This window comes from Pseudonaja textilis, chromosome 10 (assembly GCF_049901715.1).
Source record: "Pseudonaja textilis isolate UNSWEBS1 chromosome 10, rPseTex1.2, whole genome shotgun sequence".
Lineage (NCBI taxonomy): Eukaryota > Metazoa > Chordata > Lepidosauria > Squamata > Elapidae > Pseudonaja > Pseudonaja textilis.
In genome coordinates, this window is record NC_141999.1 from 16218644 (window position 1) to 16234225 (window position 15582).

The window sequence follows — 15582 nt, forward strand, 5'->3', positions numbered from 1 at the left end:
GTGGCCGTTTATATTCTATCTCACATTTGTGGCAACTAAGTTGTAAGTAAAATATGTTTTTGTATATGGTTTAAATTACATTTACACATTGATATGAACTCTGCTTACTCAATCCCAGCAAATTAATTTCAAAATAGTTAACCTCTGATACAAAAAGATCTTGAATAGATTTACACATGGTATTTATCAAATTAAATAAGCCATAACTGATTGGATTTCATCCTACTAAGACTTAAATTCCATTTGACAATGTATGGTTGGGTTAGTTTAGTGTGATAGGAATCCATGTCACCACTAAGATTTGTGAAGGCTAGCATATCAAGTTACATTTAAAATTTTAGGCAAGTTTAGTTTAGTTTAGTGCCACTGCACCTCATACAACGAAATTAAATAACTTCAGTTATGACTATGAAAATAAACACAAATGCACATCCTTCACATTCTATACATTGAATTGAAAACCCCTGATATTGCATTAATATTGAGTGCAATATTAATGCAATATCAGGGGTTTTCAATTCAATGTATAGAATGTGAAGGATGTGCATATGTGTTTATTATACAATAGAATTCATTAGAATTACTACCCTGGGATAGAAGCTGTTTTTCAGCCTATAGTTCAAAAAAAGGGTGCCCAGAATGAGATGGATCTTTGAGAATGCTTTGAGATGTCTGATCTGTACCTTCTATAGTCCAGTTCTATAAGCTCCTTGGTCTTATTTGTGAGAAGGACCAAGTTACTGTCTCCAGTTGGCCTGTTCCAAAAGACATGTTCCACTGAATTCAGGGAAACATTTCTAGTATGCTAAATTATTGCAGTTCTCTTGTTTTATTTAGAAAATAATTATTTCAGGGATTATCGGGTCATTAAAAGCAAAAAAAAATAGTACCAATAAATGTTCTCCAGGTTGCAATCTTATTTTAAAGCAGCAAATACCAGTATACAAAATACCTGCAGGAGCTTCACAATTAGAATAAAACCTCTGATGTGCTTTTAATAAATCTCAAGTTGGTAGGTAATTAAAAATGCAGGACTTCCAAACTAAACTATTTGAAAACATTTTAGATAAAGATAATTTATGGCAAATGGAATGCAGAATACAGACATACTCAGAGGTAACCTCACATGATAGTTGTCTGTATTATAAATAAACAGTAAAAGCACGGAAAGAGATTGTTGTGGGAACCATTCCATAGCTTCTGTCACCAGAGAAATCAGGGGATCCAGGCAGTTCAAATGGGTATAAAAATTTATTGCAAGCTTAAGCTGTCTACAAGAATTTGAACTAACAGTTAAAGTAATTTGGTGGTAAATAAGGAAGTCAAGGTGGGCTGGACTTAGATCTCTTATGGGTGCTAAGACACTGATGATGCGTTTGAACCCTCCCTGGGACTCAGCCTGGTCATCTACAGCTGCTGAGTGTAAACAACTGCTATCCTCCCTCTGCCCATAATTCTTGTCACCTATTCAGCCAATTTTCTGCCAGAGGTTTGATCCAAAAGGCTTTTGTTCTTGACTCTCAGTGAAAGCATGAGAACTCTGTCCTGAAGGCATATGTTCTTTTTTTCCACACTGATATCCATTAAGAAAACAGAACCATAAACCAAAACATTGGTTACGTTTCTAGAGGGCAAAGTTTGGAGAATTCATCCTCACTCAAAGTATCTGTCTTTTCCAGGACAGAGACCCAAAATTATAGTAAAGTTGGAAGCCTGGTGAGCTTCAAATCTTGGATAATCTTTTCGGACATTGTGGTTCTAATAAAAGTGTTACCAGCTATACATTTCAATCTTTTTCCCCTTCCCGGACCAACTACTAGCTTATGGTTGTCTTTTATAGTCTTCTATACAATAATTGAGATACTGATATATTTTTATCTTTTAAAAAATGGACAGTAACATTCTTCATCATCACTTTTTCATTAGTGATCCATAGTCCTTCATTGTACAACATTATAAAAGCACATGTCTACTAATTCAGAGATTTAATAAAACAATCATTACTATTCATATTTTTAACATTGTTAGGTTAGTCTATTACAAAGCAACTGATAGAAATGAAATATTAGGAAACAGTTGGGTCTCCTAAGAAAGCCAAACATTCCTTACCATATTCAGCATTCTAAATCAAGAACAACCTTCATGTGTAGAAGAGGCTCCTGTCTCATATGTGTGCTTGTCAAATTGTGAAAGGTTAGATGTGGAGAAGGAAAATACATTGAAATGGGCATAATATGCCGAAAGTCATCTAAATTTGTAATGTAGTTTTTATTTTAACAGATATGATTGCAAAGAAAAGAATGAGAATTCATTTTTGAGGGACCTAGAGGTATTGGTTCTCTCATACTCCAGGCTTGTTTCAGGATAGGTCTTGTTTCCTGTCTCAGCTTCTAAATTTGCATATGGATTCTTCACTAACCCATAAGTGTTAAGTTGTACATTTATCAGTTTTGACTTGTATCTCTCAGCCTTTCTTGATATGAAGGAATGGCAAGAAAGCAAGAGCAAGCGTATATCCATGAGAAGGGAATGTATGATGGAAAAGAATCTATCGCCCTGTCCTAGGTATTGGCACTTCCCAAGGGAGATCTAATATGTGCCAAATGATGCCCAAGAGTTTAGAAGGAGCTCAGAATGAAAATAAAAAAAAATACTGATTATCAAATACATATTACATCACAACTGCAACAATGTATTATCCATCTTTCAAATAAGAGATTCACAAATTGTTTCCCAAATCCCAAAGTCATCTCATTTTAGATATGTCATCTTTCACAAATTTTGCATTTGTGTTACATGGCCTCCAGTTCTTGTTGTTTTTAGACAACAGTTGCAGTCCTAAATTGCCCAGAAGTCTTGCTAGTCATTAACTTTTACTTGATGCTGATAAGTAAATGTTGGTCTTCTGTAAGAAAGTTATCAGTTCATTCCACTTGACAATTTCCAATCAGAAGGTCTCTTAGTGTAGATGTTCAATCTGTTTCCTTAAGAATGAAAAGTAGGCCTCAGCAGCTGGCCATCTTTAGTTAGCATCTGGGCAGCAAATCAAATAAACACACAAAGTCTATTATAATCTTTGCTCTCTGTAAGAGACATTGTATTTTCTAATTTGTATACAGCATACATTTGTCCTTTAACACATGCAAATGATAATATAACCAACTGTATGTTCTTTGGCAGGGTTTTTTTTTTGTTTTTTGTTACAGAAGTACCTTCCTCCCTGTTGCATTCAAACTAATTTTAAGGTTTGGGGGATGCAGGAAAACAATCATCTAATTGCACCATCCCTTCCATTCCAGTCTCAGTTGTTTGCCTGGAACACTTTCGACTATCTTTTATATTTTTCAAATTTTCAGAAAGATGTTTCCTGAATTTTTTTGTGAGAAAACAATAAATGATAGGATCCAAGACACAGTTGGCACCCAGAAGAACCAGGGTAACCTGGTGGATATCATTTAATAGTTTTTGCTTTTGGCAGCTTATGTCCCACATGTTCAGAACCATCAAAGTCCAGGGTAGATCCACCAAGTGGTGAGGCACAAAACAGAGAATGAAGACAATCAAAACTGTAGTCACTAACCAAAGAGCCCGTTGCCTGACACGGGCGCTCCTCCGCGTTTGCACTGGTTTTGAAAGCAATGTACAGATAATGGAAGCATTGCATACCAAGACAAGCAGGAAAGCAATGAAGAAACAAATGCAAATAATCACATGGAAGGCAAAAACAGGAGTTGTATTACTGGTGGTGTCATAGCGCTCAAAACAGCGAGTCAGGTGTCCCTCGGCGGTTGTGCCATCATCAACTAAAAAGTAGATGGAAGGAACACCGATTAGGACCCAGATAGCCGATGTAACATAAATTCCTCTTCTTCGTGTGCTGGACTGAACTGTTGAAATGGGCCTCGTGACAGCTTGGTAACGGTTGTATGTTATGACTCCCAGGAATGCCACAGAGCAGTATGTATTGACGAAAAATAAGTAGCCAGCTATATTACACAGAAAGCTGGGCATGATCCAGTTCCCTTTGTTGTTGTAATAAACAATCCACATTGGCAATGTAACCAGGAAAAGTAGGTCAGCAGTTGTTAAGTTGACTATGAATATTTTTATTTCATTTAATTTCTTCGTAGCATAAAGCCGACTGAAAAGCCATAGCACGTAGACGTTAGCTACAAAACCCAGAATGAAAATGATGCTGTAGTAGACAGTAAACAGTAGATATCTAAACTCAGAATCCACATGGCATTCCTTAGCTTGCCTGAGAAATGCAGAGAGGGTTCCATTTTCATCAAGTTTGGTTATCATTGTGGTAGTCATAATGTCCTTATACTAGAAATAAAATGACAAAAGGAAATAGTTAATACAAGAGAAGAAAATGACGGGATTTCTTACAGCTAACTTGGAGCTGGCTATCTCATTAACACAATCTCATTTTCCTTACTCATTCCACTTACTCTGGAGCAGTCCCTTGCCTTACCGTCTAGGAATCCACTTTCCATAGATTCTCTAGGAATTGTGAGAGTTTTTAGCTAAACCTGTAACCTGGGAATGTCTTTCCATGTTTGTACTTCGAGATTGTTTCTTTGGCAATTCACATATAGCAACTGGGTTAGACAGTCAACCCTCAACTCGGAATATCTCTATACTGATACCCTGCATTTATTCAATATTTATATTAATCATTCATTTCATTCTCTCAGGTGTGTGATTGCACTATAAGTATTCAGAATACTCCGCTTTTTAAATTTGAGTAAATAGGTCATAAAGTTTAAGAATCAGACTAACCTTTTGCTTTATTTTTAGCTTATTAAATAAAATAATTACAGTTAAAAGTTTTTAAGTGTCTAAAGTTTTTGGAGATCTTACTAAGACACTTTGCTTGGTTCTTATCATCTGTTTACCTTCAGGTTTTTCAGGGTGGGGCTGGATGGAATAAGTATGAACAGAGCTGGTTCATTACCATGAAATTACATGCCTTCCTTCTCCTTGCAATCTTTTCTAAAGCTCATAAAAGGTTATAGTAGAAGCCACCTGTGCTCAACATTTTTTCACTTTTTTCCCACTCAATTCTTCATATACGATTAAGGCTACTTAATCTCTTGTTTGTCTGGTTTTGTTTGGTTTTTGTTTTGGCTGTGAGAACCTGTGACAAATTAAGGTATTCATCCTTCAGCAAATTTATGTATTAGTGTTCTAACTCTTCACTTTTCACAGAATAGAGGTGAGCTATGTGCAGGAGATGGTCAAGATAAGGTTTTAGAGTCCCTTTCATTGAGGGCTTGCTAAGACACCTGTGACAACAAGGAGCTTCATCTTGAATGTGTAGCTCTTCATTTTTTTAACCTACACAAACCAATTGTATAACAACTGAGAAAAGCTGTTCTATAATTTTACCCAATTATGTAAGTATTTGTGATAGTTAATTTCTGTTTTGAAACTTTAAACATACTTTCCTAATGGTATTGGTATCATGATTTGTGCCAATTATCTAAGTTCTGCTCAATTCTTATAGCATATAGATAAAACTATGACCTCAGTGGGATGGCTGTAATTTTACTCTTGAATGTTGTGTTATGCTGTTCAGTGACTGAACTAAACAAGCCACTGCCAAGAAGATGACTCATATTCATTTTGAAAAGACCCCACAAGTTACATGGGGTCCCATTCTATGTTGCTTAAAAATATTTCTGGCATTTTCTCAGTCTAAATGACAAAATCTTTTCAAGAAGAGTTTTAGGCATAAAGTTTGCCAATAGCATTTTCTTAGGTTGAATTCAAGTAGTTACCTCCGATTACCATTAGGCCCAAACCCACCAGATAGAAAGCTATCTTTAACCAAGGATTAAAAAGATGGTATCAAGTCTTAGTGACCATAGACACCAAACCCACCCCTAGCAAATTGTTAATACATTTTGGAACTGCAAGAATATCTCTCATAAATGTAGATTGGACAACTTCAAGGATACCAAGCTTTCTAAATTACACATGTGGACACCTAAAGAGATAGGAAATGGCTTTGGCTACTAAGACCTTGCAAGCTACAGGGATAAAATGATCTCTCTTCAAATAAAAAAACTTCCAGATAGCTGAGTTGTGTTGTGCAACATTTGCCAATGAGGACTAGAACAGCACCCAAAGGTGTTGTAATTAAGTACTCACTAGATAGCATTTCCTTTTGTTTGCCAATTGAATTTTATAACTTGATGAAAATTCAGAGACTTCAGTTTCTCCTAGTTTTTCTTCTCAGTAGAAAAAAACCCAAACTCTGCTATATATTTTCTTCTCTTGAAAATTTAGCAATAGGGTGACTTTTTTTTACTTCCCTGGGGGCAATATTTCAATTATAATCATGTTCTGCTGCCTTCTTTTTACTCACTTCCTCCTAGGCAAATAAGTACATTAGAAAGAGTAGTTTAACTTTAATCAAATCAGTGTCTTTTTAACTTCCTTATAGCACAGCTTCAAGTAGTATTTTCTAAATATCTTTTACTGTATTTTTCTGGGTACATCTGCAACTATTTATATGGAGGGAAGTGAAACTGGTGTGGTCATCCTTCCTAAATTCTACAGAAGCCACAAAAGGAATTGGGCAACATGAACCAAGGTTGAACATAAGTACAGATTTGTTTCTGCTTCCTTTCTCAATTTTTGATTGATTCTTGCTTTTAAGAAAATTCTAAAACTATTAGGCATCTTGATTAAATCTAAGAACAACCATTCTCCCCTACTTGAAAATAAGCCCTACTTAATAACATACATTCCGAACCACTGTTCCAAATTGCATAAAGATTGTATGGATGGTCATTTGCCAAGGTGTGAAACCTAACGAGGGCCCACTTTTGACCTGAACCATTCCAAGCAAAGTATTTCCAAGCATAACTGACTGCTGTGAACATTGTAAGAGGAGAGATGCCTTTGTACAGACAAAAAAAACGGAGTCTGGCAGCACATTTTCCAACTAGCAGGCTTTTGGGGGGGGTCCTTGGTGCTCTCTTAGTTTGATTGTTTTCTTGCAGAGATTTCATTACCTTACCTAGTTGGTAAATGAAAGGCCTGCAAGAAAACAGCCAAGCTCAGGGAGCACCAAGGACCCCACAGTCAACCCTGAACTACAAATACTCTCTTCTATTGATACAGATTTGATTAAAAGGTTTTTCCGACCTGCGGCGCACATTATCATATGCATAGAGTGACTGAGGAAGTATTGGAATTGGGGTGAAGTCGGAGAGGTGGCTGCACTAGTTTACATCAACATATTTTCAGGCATTCTCAGAAGGTCTTAACGAACAGGCACTTGTAATCTGTTTCATATATAACTGCATGTGCATAACAAACTTATGTCTCCCTCCTTTTCCCTCTCAACTACACTCCTGGCTTTCCAGAAGAGTCTAAAAATTTGGTTCTGCTGCTTGGCCTGGGGCCTCAACAGGGGCCTGCTACATTGGGGTGGGGGGGGCCTGATGGAGTAGAGAAGATCTGTGATGATCATCGCCACCCATCACCTTGGTTTTTAACTTTTAACTTCTCTCATTCAACTTTTCTAATTTTAATGCATTTTTAGCAGTTTTTAACTTTTTATTGTATTGTAAGCCACCAAAATCACAGTACTGTATCAGTGAGACAGGTGACACATAAAATTAATAAATAAATAAACCCAATTTAATAAATAAATAAACCCCTTCATCAGTCTAGCCACACCATGTCCCTGATGAAATAAACTGTAGCTCAAGAAAGATTACACCTTTTAATTCTGTTAGACAGAAAAGCCGCCACTTGATTCTTGACTTTATAATTGGTGAGAACTAACAGAAAGAAAGGAGCTGTGTGTCTTGAATGACTTGGTTTGCATCTCCAGAATAATCTTGTTTTCAGTTATAGTAAGTCATTGGCAGTGTTGAAAGGAAACTCAACTGCTAGTCATATTACAGGTGGAGTGCTGGCTGACTTATCTTTTACTACATGCAGCAAAATGCCCCAGGCATAGTGCTGACCTTTCATTTCCCAATGAGAGAAGTTTCTGTTGGCAGCAGAAATTTGGCAATTCCTCCCAAATCATCATGAACAAACAAAAAATACATCCAGAAAAAAAGAGCCATGGCTAGGAGCATTTAAATAGCTTCTTAAGAGAGGGAGAGAAATCGATCAAAACACAGAAAGATGCTTTATATCAAGGGAGAAGCGATGTATTTCGCCCAGTCTGTTATTGAGGCTGACTGATGAAATAAAGCAACAAATTGTGGTGGAAGGAAAGCCTGGGTTCCCGAGAGGCAGGTGCTGCACTCCAGAAGGCAAACAGGCAGTGAAGCATGGAGAGCTTGCTTAAGAGAATGAGGATTAAGAAAGCTCCTCCCTAGTAATTCCCAGAGTGAATCTAGTGGTGGGGTCCTTGGTGCTCTCTGTACATGGTGGGAGGTTTGTTTTTTTCTCATCAAACATCCATGCTTGCTCTCATTTTATATTCTAGCAGCTTGCCCTATCAGTATTGGTGGAGGTGGCCTCGGTGTTTCTTGAAAAGGCGGTGGTTTACTATTAGCTTGTTAGTCTGAGTTGGTGGTTCCTTGATTGGGGCATTGTTTGCTGCTTAATTGTTGATCAAATGTTAATCTTCTTGTTAATCTCTGCTTGTCTGGGTGTTGATTGCTACGGTAGTGAGGAGGCTTTGTGTTTCCTTTTTGGCTTTTTGATTGTGGCCTTGGAATGGCATTTATCTCTATGTGCCTGTTGACGGCTGATTTGTCTGTAAATGCTTCTGGGAATTCTCTAGTATTTCTCGACTTGGCTTGGTCTAGGATGCTCACAGTTTCCCAATTGAAGCTACGGTTAAGTCTGTTTGTAGGTTGTGAAATTAAGAATCTGCATCATGTTTTCGGACCATTAATTGGTGTTCCTGGATGCACCTTGCTAATCTTTTGCCCCTTTGTCCGACATAGTTGCTGTTATAGTCTTTACATCTTATCTTGTAAACGACTCCTATTTTTTCTTCTTCTTTTGGTAGAATATCTAACATTATGCAAATACAGCAGTTGCTTTAGTTTGGCAAGATTCTGTCTATAGGTGAGGAACAATAAAGAAAACTACTCCGATGTAACTCCACGTGTCTTATTTGTTCTGGGGGTGTGTGACATAGATTAAGCTAAGTTTTGTTTCAGTATATATGACCATACATCTCAGCATCACAACTCCAGATAGTTAAATAACAACTACCCTTAATATAAACAATATGAACTATTTGATGATAATGATTTTCATTTGGTAATGGATTTAACTATCAACAAACCACTTAGAAGTTATACCTCTCTGTTGATTTGTGGGAGAAGCAATGCAAAGTGGTGTGCAATAATGTGAACTCAGGATTTTAATGTCCTTTGTCAACACAGCTATGAAGATTTCAGTGGTATATGTGGACTTGTCACTCAAACATATTTCACAGGTTTGGTACTAAAAAAAATCTTGTAAAGGGATCATTTTTATGCAGTACTTCATCAAAATGTGGTACTTATACTTAAGAAATATATAAGTACATGGAAAATAGAGGTGTTTGTGCTGTTGTGTGGCCCTTCCATGGCAGCCTTTTATTTTTAGTTTATTTTCCCCAGTGGTTGCATATATTTTTTTGCACCTTCCTGTTGATGACTAGGTGATACAAAAACCACAAGAATGTTTGTTCTGCTATTTTATATTCAAGAACCCTTGGTATCTTTTGCTGTAAACTTTCTATACTAAGTGACTTATTCAGACACTCTTTGTCTTTACCCAAGTGGAAGAGATTCTCTCTCCACCTTTGAGGTCTTTTGACCATATGGCATTATTTCCCAATTGGCTTCCAATTCTGAACATCACCAGCTTTGGTTGCAGGGGATGGAAAGATGATGGAGTCCCATAGTCTGCAATAGGGCAGGACGGCTGTTCTAGAGCATTGGCCCCCATTTGGTTGGCATCCAAAACTACAATATCAAACTGTCCAGGCAGTGAAATTGCAAGCCCCTCCCAGATGTTAATTCCCACCCAAGGTGCTGGACTCAAAATCAGGTGGCCATGAGTTCTAGTCTTTCTTTAGGCATTGAAGTCAGCTGTGTGACTTTCTGCCAATCAGTCACTCTTTCTCAACCCTTGTAGCTTGTGTGGAAAACAGAAAAAGCAAGAATTATGTACACACTGCCTTAAGTTGTAAAAGAAATAAAGATGGGGCACAAACTAGATACACTATAAAATTAATAGCGTCAATCAGGGGCAAGGTTTAATAAGGAAGAACTGTATACTTGTTCAGTTCAAGAATGAAAAACTTTGGACTGTGGAATCTTTTGTTCTGAATGCATATGTCTTAAGCTAGGCTCTGCTTGGTAGATTTCAACATGATAATAACATAAAAGAAAAAAGGAACACAGAATTTGCAGCAACTAAGTGAAAACACTAGTGACCTTTATTGGGCATGATCCAGCACAATTCTTGTGAATGTGTAATTCTGGATAATTTCATTGGTATTAGATTCTCTATTTTTAGTATAATTTAGTCAAATTGACAGTGATGTAAAAAAAAATCAGTTACATCCTTTCCTGATCCTGTTGACTTTTCAACTTCCTGGTACTGGAAACAAGTTATTTTGAATTCCAACAGGATGCAACATAGCAACAACTGCTTGTTTGCCAAATTGAAAGAAAGACAGTGAATGAAAGAATGGCAACAAAAGTTGTGTTAACTTTACCGTAAACAGAATCACTGCACAAATCTATAATACGATATAGGAAGCCTAATCCTATAATTATAACCTCTAATTATAACCCATAATTATAACCCGCATTATGTATCTGATATTGATACAGTTGAGAAAGTCCAGAAATATTTCACAAGAAGAGTTCTCCACTCTTCTACTCGGTGCAGAACACTTTATGCCACCAGACTTAAAATTCTAGACCTAGAAAATCTAGAACTACACCACCTTCGGTCCAATCTAAGTATAGTACATAAAATTATATATTGCAATGTCCTACCTGTCAATGAATACTTCAGCTTCAACCATAACAATACAAGAGCACACAATAGATACAAACTCAAGGTAAATCGCACCAAACTTGATTTCAGGAAATATGACTTCAGCAACAGAGTCGTCAGTGTCTGGAATAGTCTCCCCGACTCTGTGGTTTCTTCCCCAAACCCCCAAAACTTTAACCTTAGACTGTCTACTATTGACCTCACCCCTTTCCTAAGCCGTCTGTAGGGGGCTTGCATAAGTGCACCAATGTGCGTACCGTCCCTGTCCTATTGTTTCTTTTTATTTTTCTTATATATATCCATTTCATGTATTCATAACTATGTTTATACTTATACCTGTTATCTTATAATCGCCTGACAAAATAAATAAATAAATAAATAATCCATTGTTGTTCGTTTTTAATGCAAGGTGGACTTAAGGCATGGGAACTCAATGTTTCCATATAGAATCCAGATGGTTTGCCACAAACCATCCACTTCTGTCCTTAGAGACCAGTTGTATACTGAAACTGAAAAACCCAAAGTCCAAGCCCATAGTCATAAACTGGTTGACATAATGAATTGACGTCTTCAATGCCAATCTGCAGAATCACTCGCCATATAAGGTAACAGTGCTGTAGTAGGATAGCGTATTAATTAACCTTTTGTTAAATCTTATTTCATATTTTTGCCTGCCCAGCTCTTATCTTGCCAAGCAATTATGGCACATGTCTGAAAAGCCCAATTGAAAATTGTCTACAATATCATGATTATCAAAGACATTGTGGATAGACACAGTGGTGGGCAACTCATAGCTGACCTGACTGTTTATGATTTTTTTTTTCTGGAGAAAGCACCAATGCCAGAAGAGCCAATGAAAAGGAATTTTATCAGAAGGACTACCATAGGTATATATCCTAGCAATTGTTGAAGATCTACTGTGGCTCATAGATCCTCATAATCACTGCCATCTCTTGGAGATTTATGGCAATTTGTTTGTGAATTAGAAACATCTGAAGCTAGAAGGAAGAACCACTGCCTTCTCATTCTCTTCTATTGATTATTCTGATCGTGCGGAAAGTGTATACTCCAAACAACGAAGCAGCATACAGGGAAGGATGGATCTCCTAAGTGTAGATTGACCAAGAATCTCTCAAATTTGCAACTGAGCTTATTTCTAGTATCTACTATTTCATAATCAGAATAATTATTTCTATTAAAATATTGAACCCAACTCCATGATGGATATTTTCTTACAAACAATTCATTGGAAATACATATATTTCTATAAAGTTCGTCTGAGTTTTGGGGATTAAAAAAGAGTTTATTACAAAAGTTGGATGCTGTCCTAGCATAGTTAAATAATTTCATCTGTAAAAGTACCTATCACTCATCATAGCCAGGATAGATGTTCTCAGCTGAGTCTGGGGTTTGGCCACAGTGTAATAATGGGCAATGTCCATCAATAGAAGCCAATCTGTGGGAACGATGTCTTGTACATGCTGTGACTTGAAGCGTTTTCACCACAAGCTGAATTCCATAAACTGAACCGAAAATGACACAGGAAACCTACATAGTCGTTGGGAATGAAGAAACCATGTGTGTGTCATCCTCATTGCCAAACATGAAATATTGAGCAAGTTTAAGAGGAAGATAACTTGCCACAAAAAGCTATAAGACAGCACATACTATATAATTTATCCCCATCTGGAATGAGGTGGGCAATAGTATACATTTAAACGTGTAAATGTAGAAGTTGATGTTTCCGATCCAAGGAGCTACAGGATCAGCATTGATGAGTTTTTAATTTATTTACATACGTGAGGATGTACGGAGTATGTGAAACTGAATTTAAATTCTGAATCATTGAAGGTTTAATTGGATCACAGTAGACTTGTTCACCCTGTACATTTTTGCAATTGTTATTTGCATCATCACAAGAGCAACTTTGGCCAGAACCGGGAGACCATGCGTACTAGTCCTGCCTTAAGCACAAAGGCGGCTATGTGACCTATGGCCAGACTTTCTCTCAGCCCTAGAAAGGAGGCAATGGCAAACCACCTTTGAAAAACCTTACCAAGAAGATTTCAGGGACTTACCCAAGCAGTCTCCCAGAATTGGTCACAATTGAACAGAAGAAGAAAAAAATACACCACAAGTTTGTTTATCTAAAATTATTTGCACAGAAAGCTATGGTGTCAGCTACATGATTATAAAAAAACCCAAATGGATATAATGCAGTTGCCTGGATTCAGCGTGATAGAAAGCTAGGAATGACCCTATAATTAGGCAAAAAGAAGGAAGTCACCTCAGATGACATTTTACTTAGAAGAAAGGACTCTTTAAGCTAGCTTAATGACTTTTGGCATGTTCTATCACTAATGTTACACACATGAACACACAAATCACATAGTCCTTCCATTGAATGTTTTGCACATATGAATGGGACCATTGATTTGTCATGGCAGGCAACAGAGGTGTTACCCATCCCTGTTTCAAGGGAGTTTTATCAGGTTCTTTCCATTATTGAACAAAAGCTGAGTTAGATTTTTTTTTCCTTTTGAAAATATTAACAGGTTAGTGTTCCATTTTTCCCCTCAGTTATACATGAACAACCAATCCATCCTTTTTAGGGGTGCACAGGTAAAGATCCCAGGACTATAAGCAGCCCTTTTAAAATTTGGCTCCCTCACTTCGAAGAAAGCTAGGTTCTCTGTTTTGTTGGAGAATCCCCCAACTTCCTGACAACCATGAATAAGAACTAGAAGATTCAACTTAAGAGGAACAAGGCAGACATTCTGATCTTGTTTTGTGATAGCGACTACTGATGACCGTTACACAGAGTATTTTTCATGCTTGTGCTGTCACAAAGCATCAAACCTAAGCATACAAAGATTGACAGTAGATTATGAAAACCTAGGTTATGATTCCATAAGGCACATCAAAAAAGTGTACAATCTATACAAGAAGACAGCGAGCCAAAGCAGCCTTGAAAGGACAAGATTTCAAGGTTTACTTAACACAGTCTAGATCCAAGCCATTTATCACCTGCTCCCATGCAATTTATCCTAAAGTCTCAGCTCATTAGGATGGCATGTTTCCCAGATCCCACTTAGGAAAGACTTGGAATCCATAGCCAATTTGGTCTTGTGCATGGCAGGGCCCATATTATGAGATCAATTGCTACTGAAATCAGCTGCTTTGTTACTATAATTTATTTCCCCAAGCCTTTTAATTATATTTCATTAGATTTTTTCCCCTGAAAGTTTGTATCTGTAATACTTTAAATGCATGCATTGTAATTTAATTTATTATGTTAGCAGTAGGAATGCTTGTTATCAATGAATTAATGCATGAATGCCAGCTCCAGTTATGCAGGAGGTGGGCGGCTTGTAATATTTCCAATCAAAGGAAAGCTTGTTGTCCAGGGGTTGATGCTAGAGAGGTCTACAGGATGGGGTTGAATGTTGTCCCTCCTAGGAGACGGGTAAATGGCCAGCTACCTCCCTTATCGGAGGTTGGCTGGGGAATACTCAAGTATGGCTTCTCTTAGCTGTTTGTCTCAAATGTCTTGGCTCTGCCTTCCAAACGCACCCCAGTGAGATTCAGGAGCCATTGCTCTGCCAAAATGTGTGATTCTGAATCTGGAATATTCAGAGAGCTACCATCTCCTATAACTTTCAGATAACAAAATAAATTGGGCTGGCCTTGATGACTTGCCAGAGGTGGGAAATCCAAGAGTAAAGCTTATCATTTCATTACACCCGCTCCCTTCTTCTTCCACTCAACATTATTTGAAATATGCCAATATAAGCAAACAGTGAGCAAGTACAAAGAAACCCATACAGAGATCCTGATCTGTCCTGAAATATAATTAAAAGGGACTTACCTCCATTTGTGGTTTATAAATTAACCCCACTAACAGATTATGGGGAATGTGGATCTTTTCTCCTCATGTTTTTATCCTGGAAGTCCAGATTATCTCAGTGTGGCTTCTTCAGAAGTGTCCACTGTGATTATTTTTACTCTTCTGGAGAAAAAAGTTTCGGGAGAACACTTGAGATCCTCAGACTGTATTACGTCTGAGGAAGGAGGAGTCCATTATAATACCACATGCAACAGAAGTGCTGGGAAATCCCAAAGGTCCTATTTGAGTGCGCGTGTGCGTGTGATATAATACATCCTGCAACAGTTTGAACATTTCTCAACAGCAACAGCAGGAAACAGACGCTGTGAGTGAGGCAAGGTGTGGTCCGTCTCTCAGGTGAATGAGTCAAACTCTTAAAACAGTTTAACCTAATGTCTTCTTCGTGGCTTCTCCAGGCAACAGCCTGATCTCCCAACTAAGTGCATGTAATAGAAATACGGAGGAAAATGATTCTGTGAAATTTGCACTGTATCCTCTCAACTTTTATTTATTTGTATGAGTATGGATATGTTTGCACAGCCTTTAAAAACCTTACCTGTCATTCTGAATGTAGCAATGTTTGTCAAATGTTAAAGAACTAGTAACCAACATGTGAAACTCCAACTTATGTATTCTCAGGAGGAGTGGCAGTGGCAGCCTGAGTATTTACTCTCTGAGATAAAGTGAGTGCTAGTGTAAAGGGGGGA

The 15582-nt window shown here is 37.5% G+C and overlaps 1 protein-coding gene across 1 annotated transcript; it reads right to left on the reverse strand.

Annotated features, from left to right (window-relative positions):
- Positions 1 to 1232: 1232 nt before the first annotated feature.
- PTAFR (platelet activating factor receptor) lies at positions 1233 to 15149 on the reverse strand. Its single transcript, XM_026702415.2, has 2 exons — positions 14858 to 15149; positions 1233 to 4329 (listed from the first exon to the last, which is right to left on the reverse strand). The coding sequence occupies exons 1-2, from the start codon at positions 14861 to 14863 to the stop codon at positions 3241 to 3243; spliced, it is 1095 nt and encodes a 364-aa protein (XP_026558200.1). The 5' UTR covers positions 14864 to 15149; the 3' UTR covers positions 1233 to 3240.
- Between the last annotated feature and the right edge of the window lie 433 nt (positions 15150 to 15582).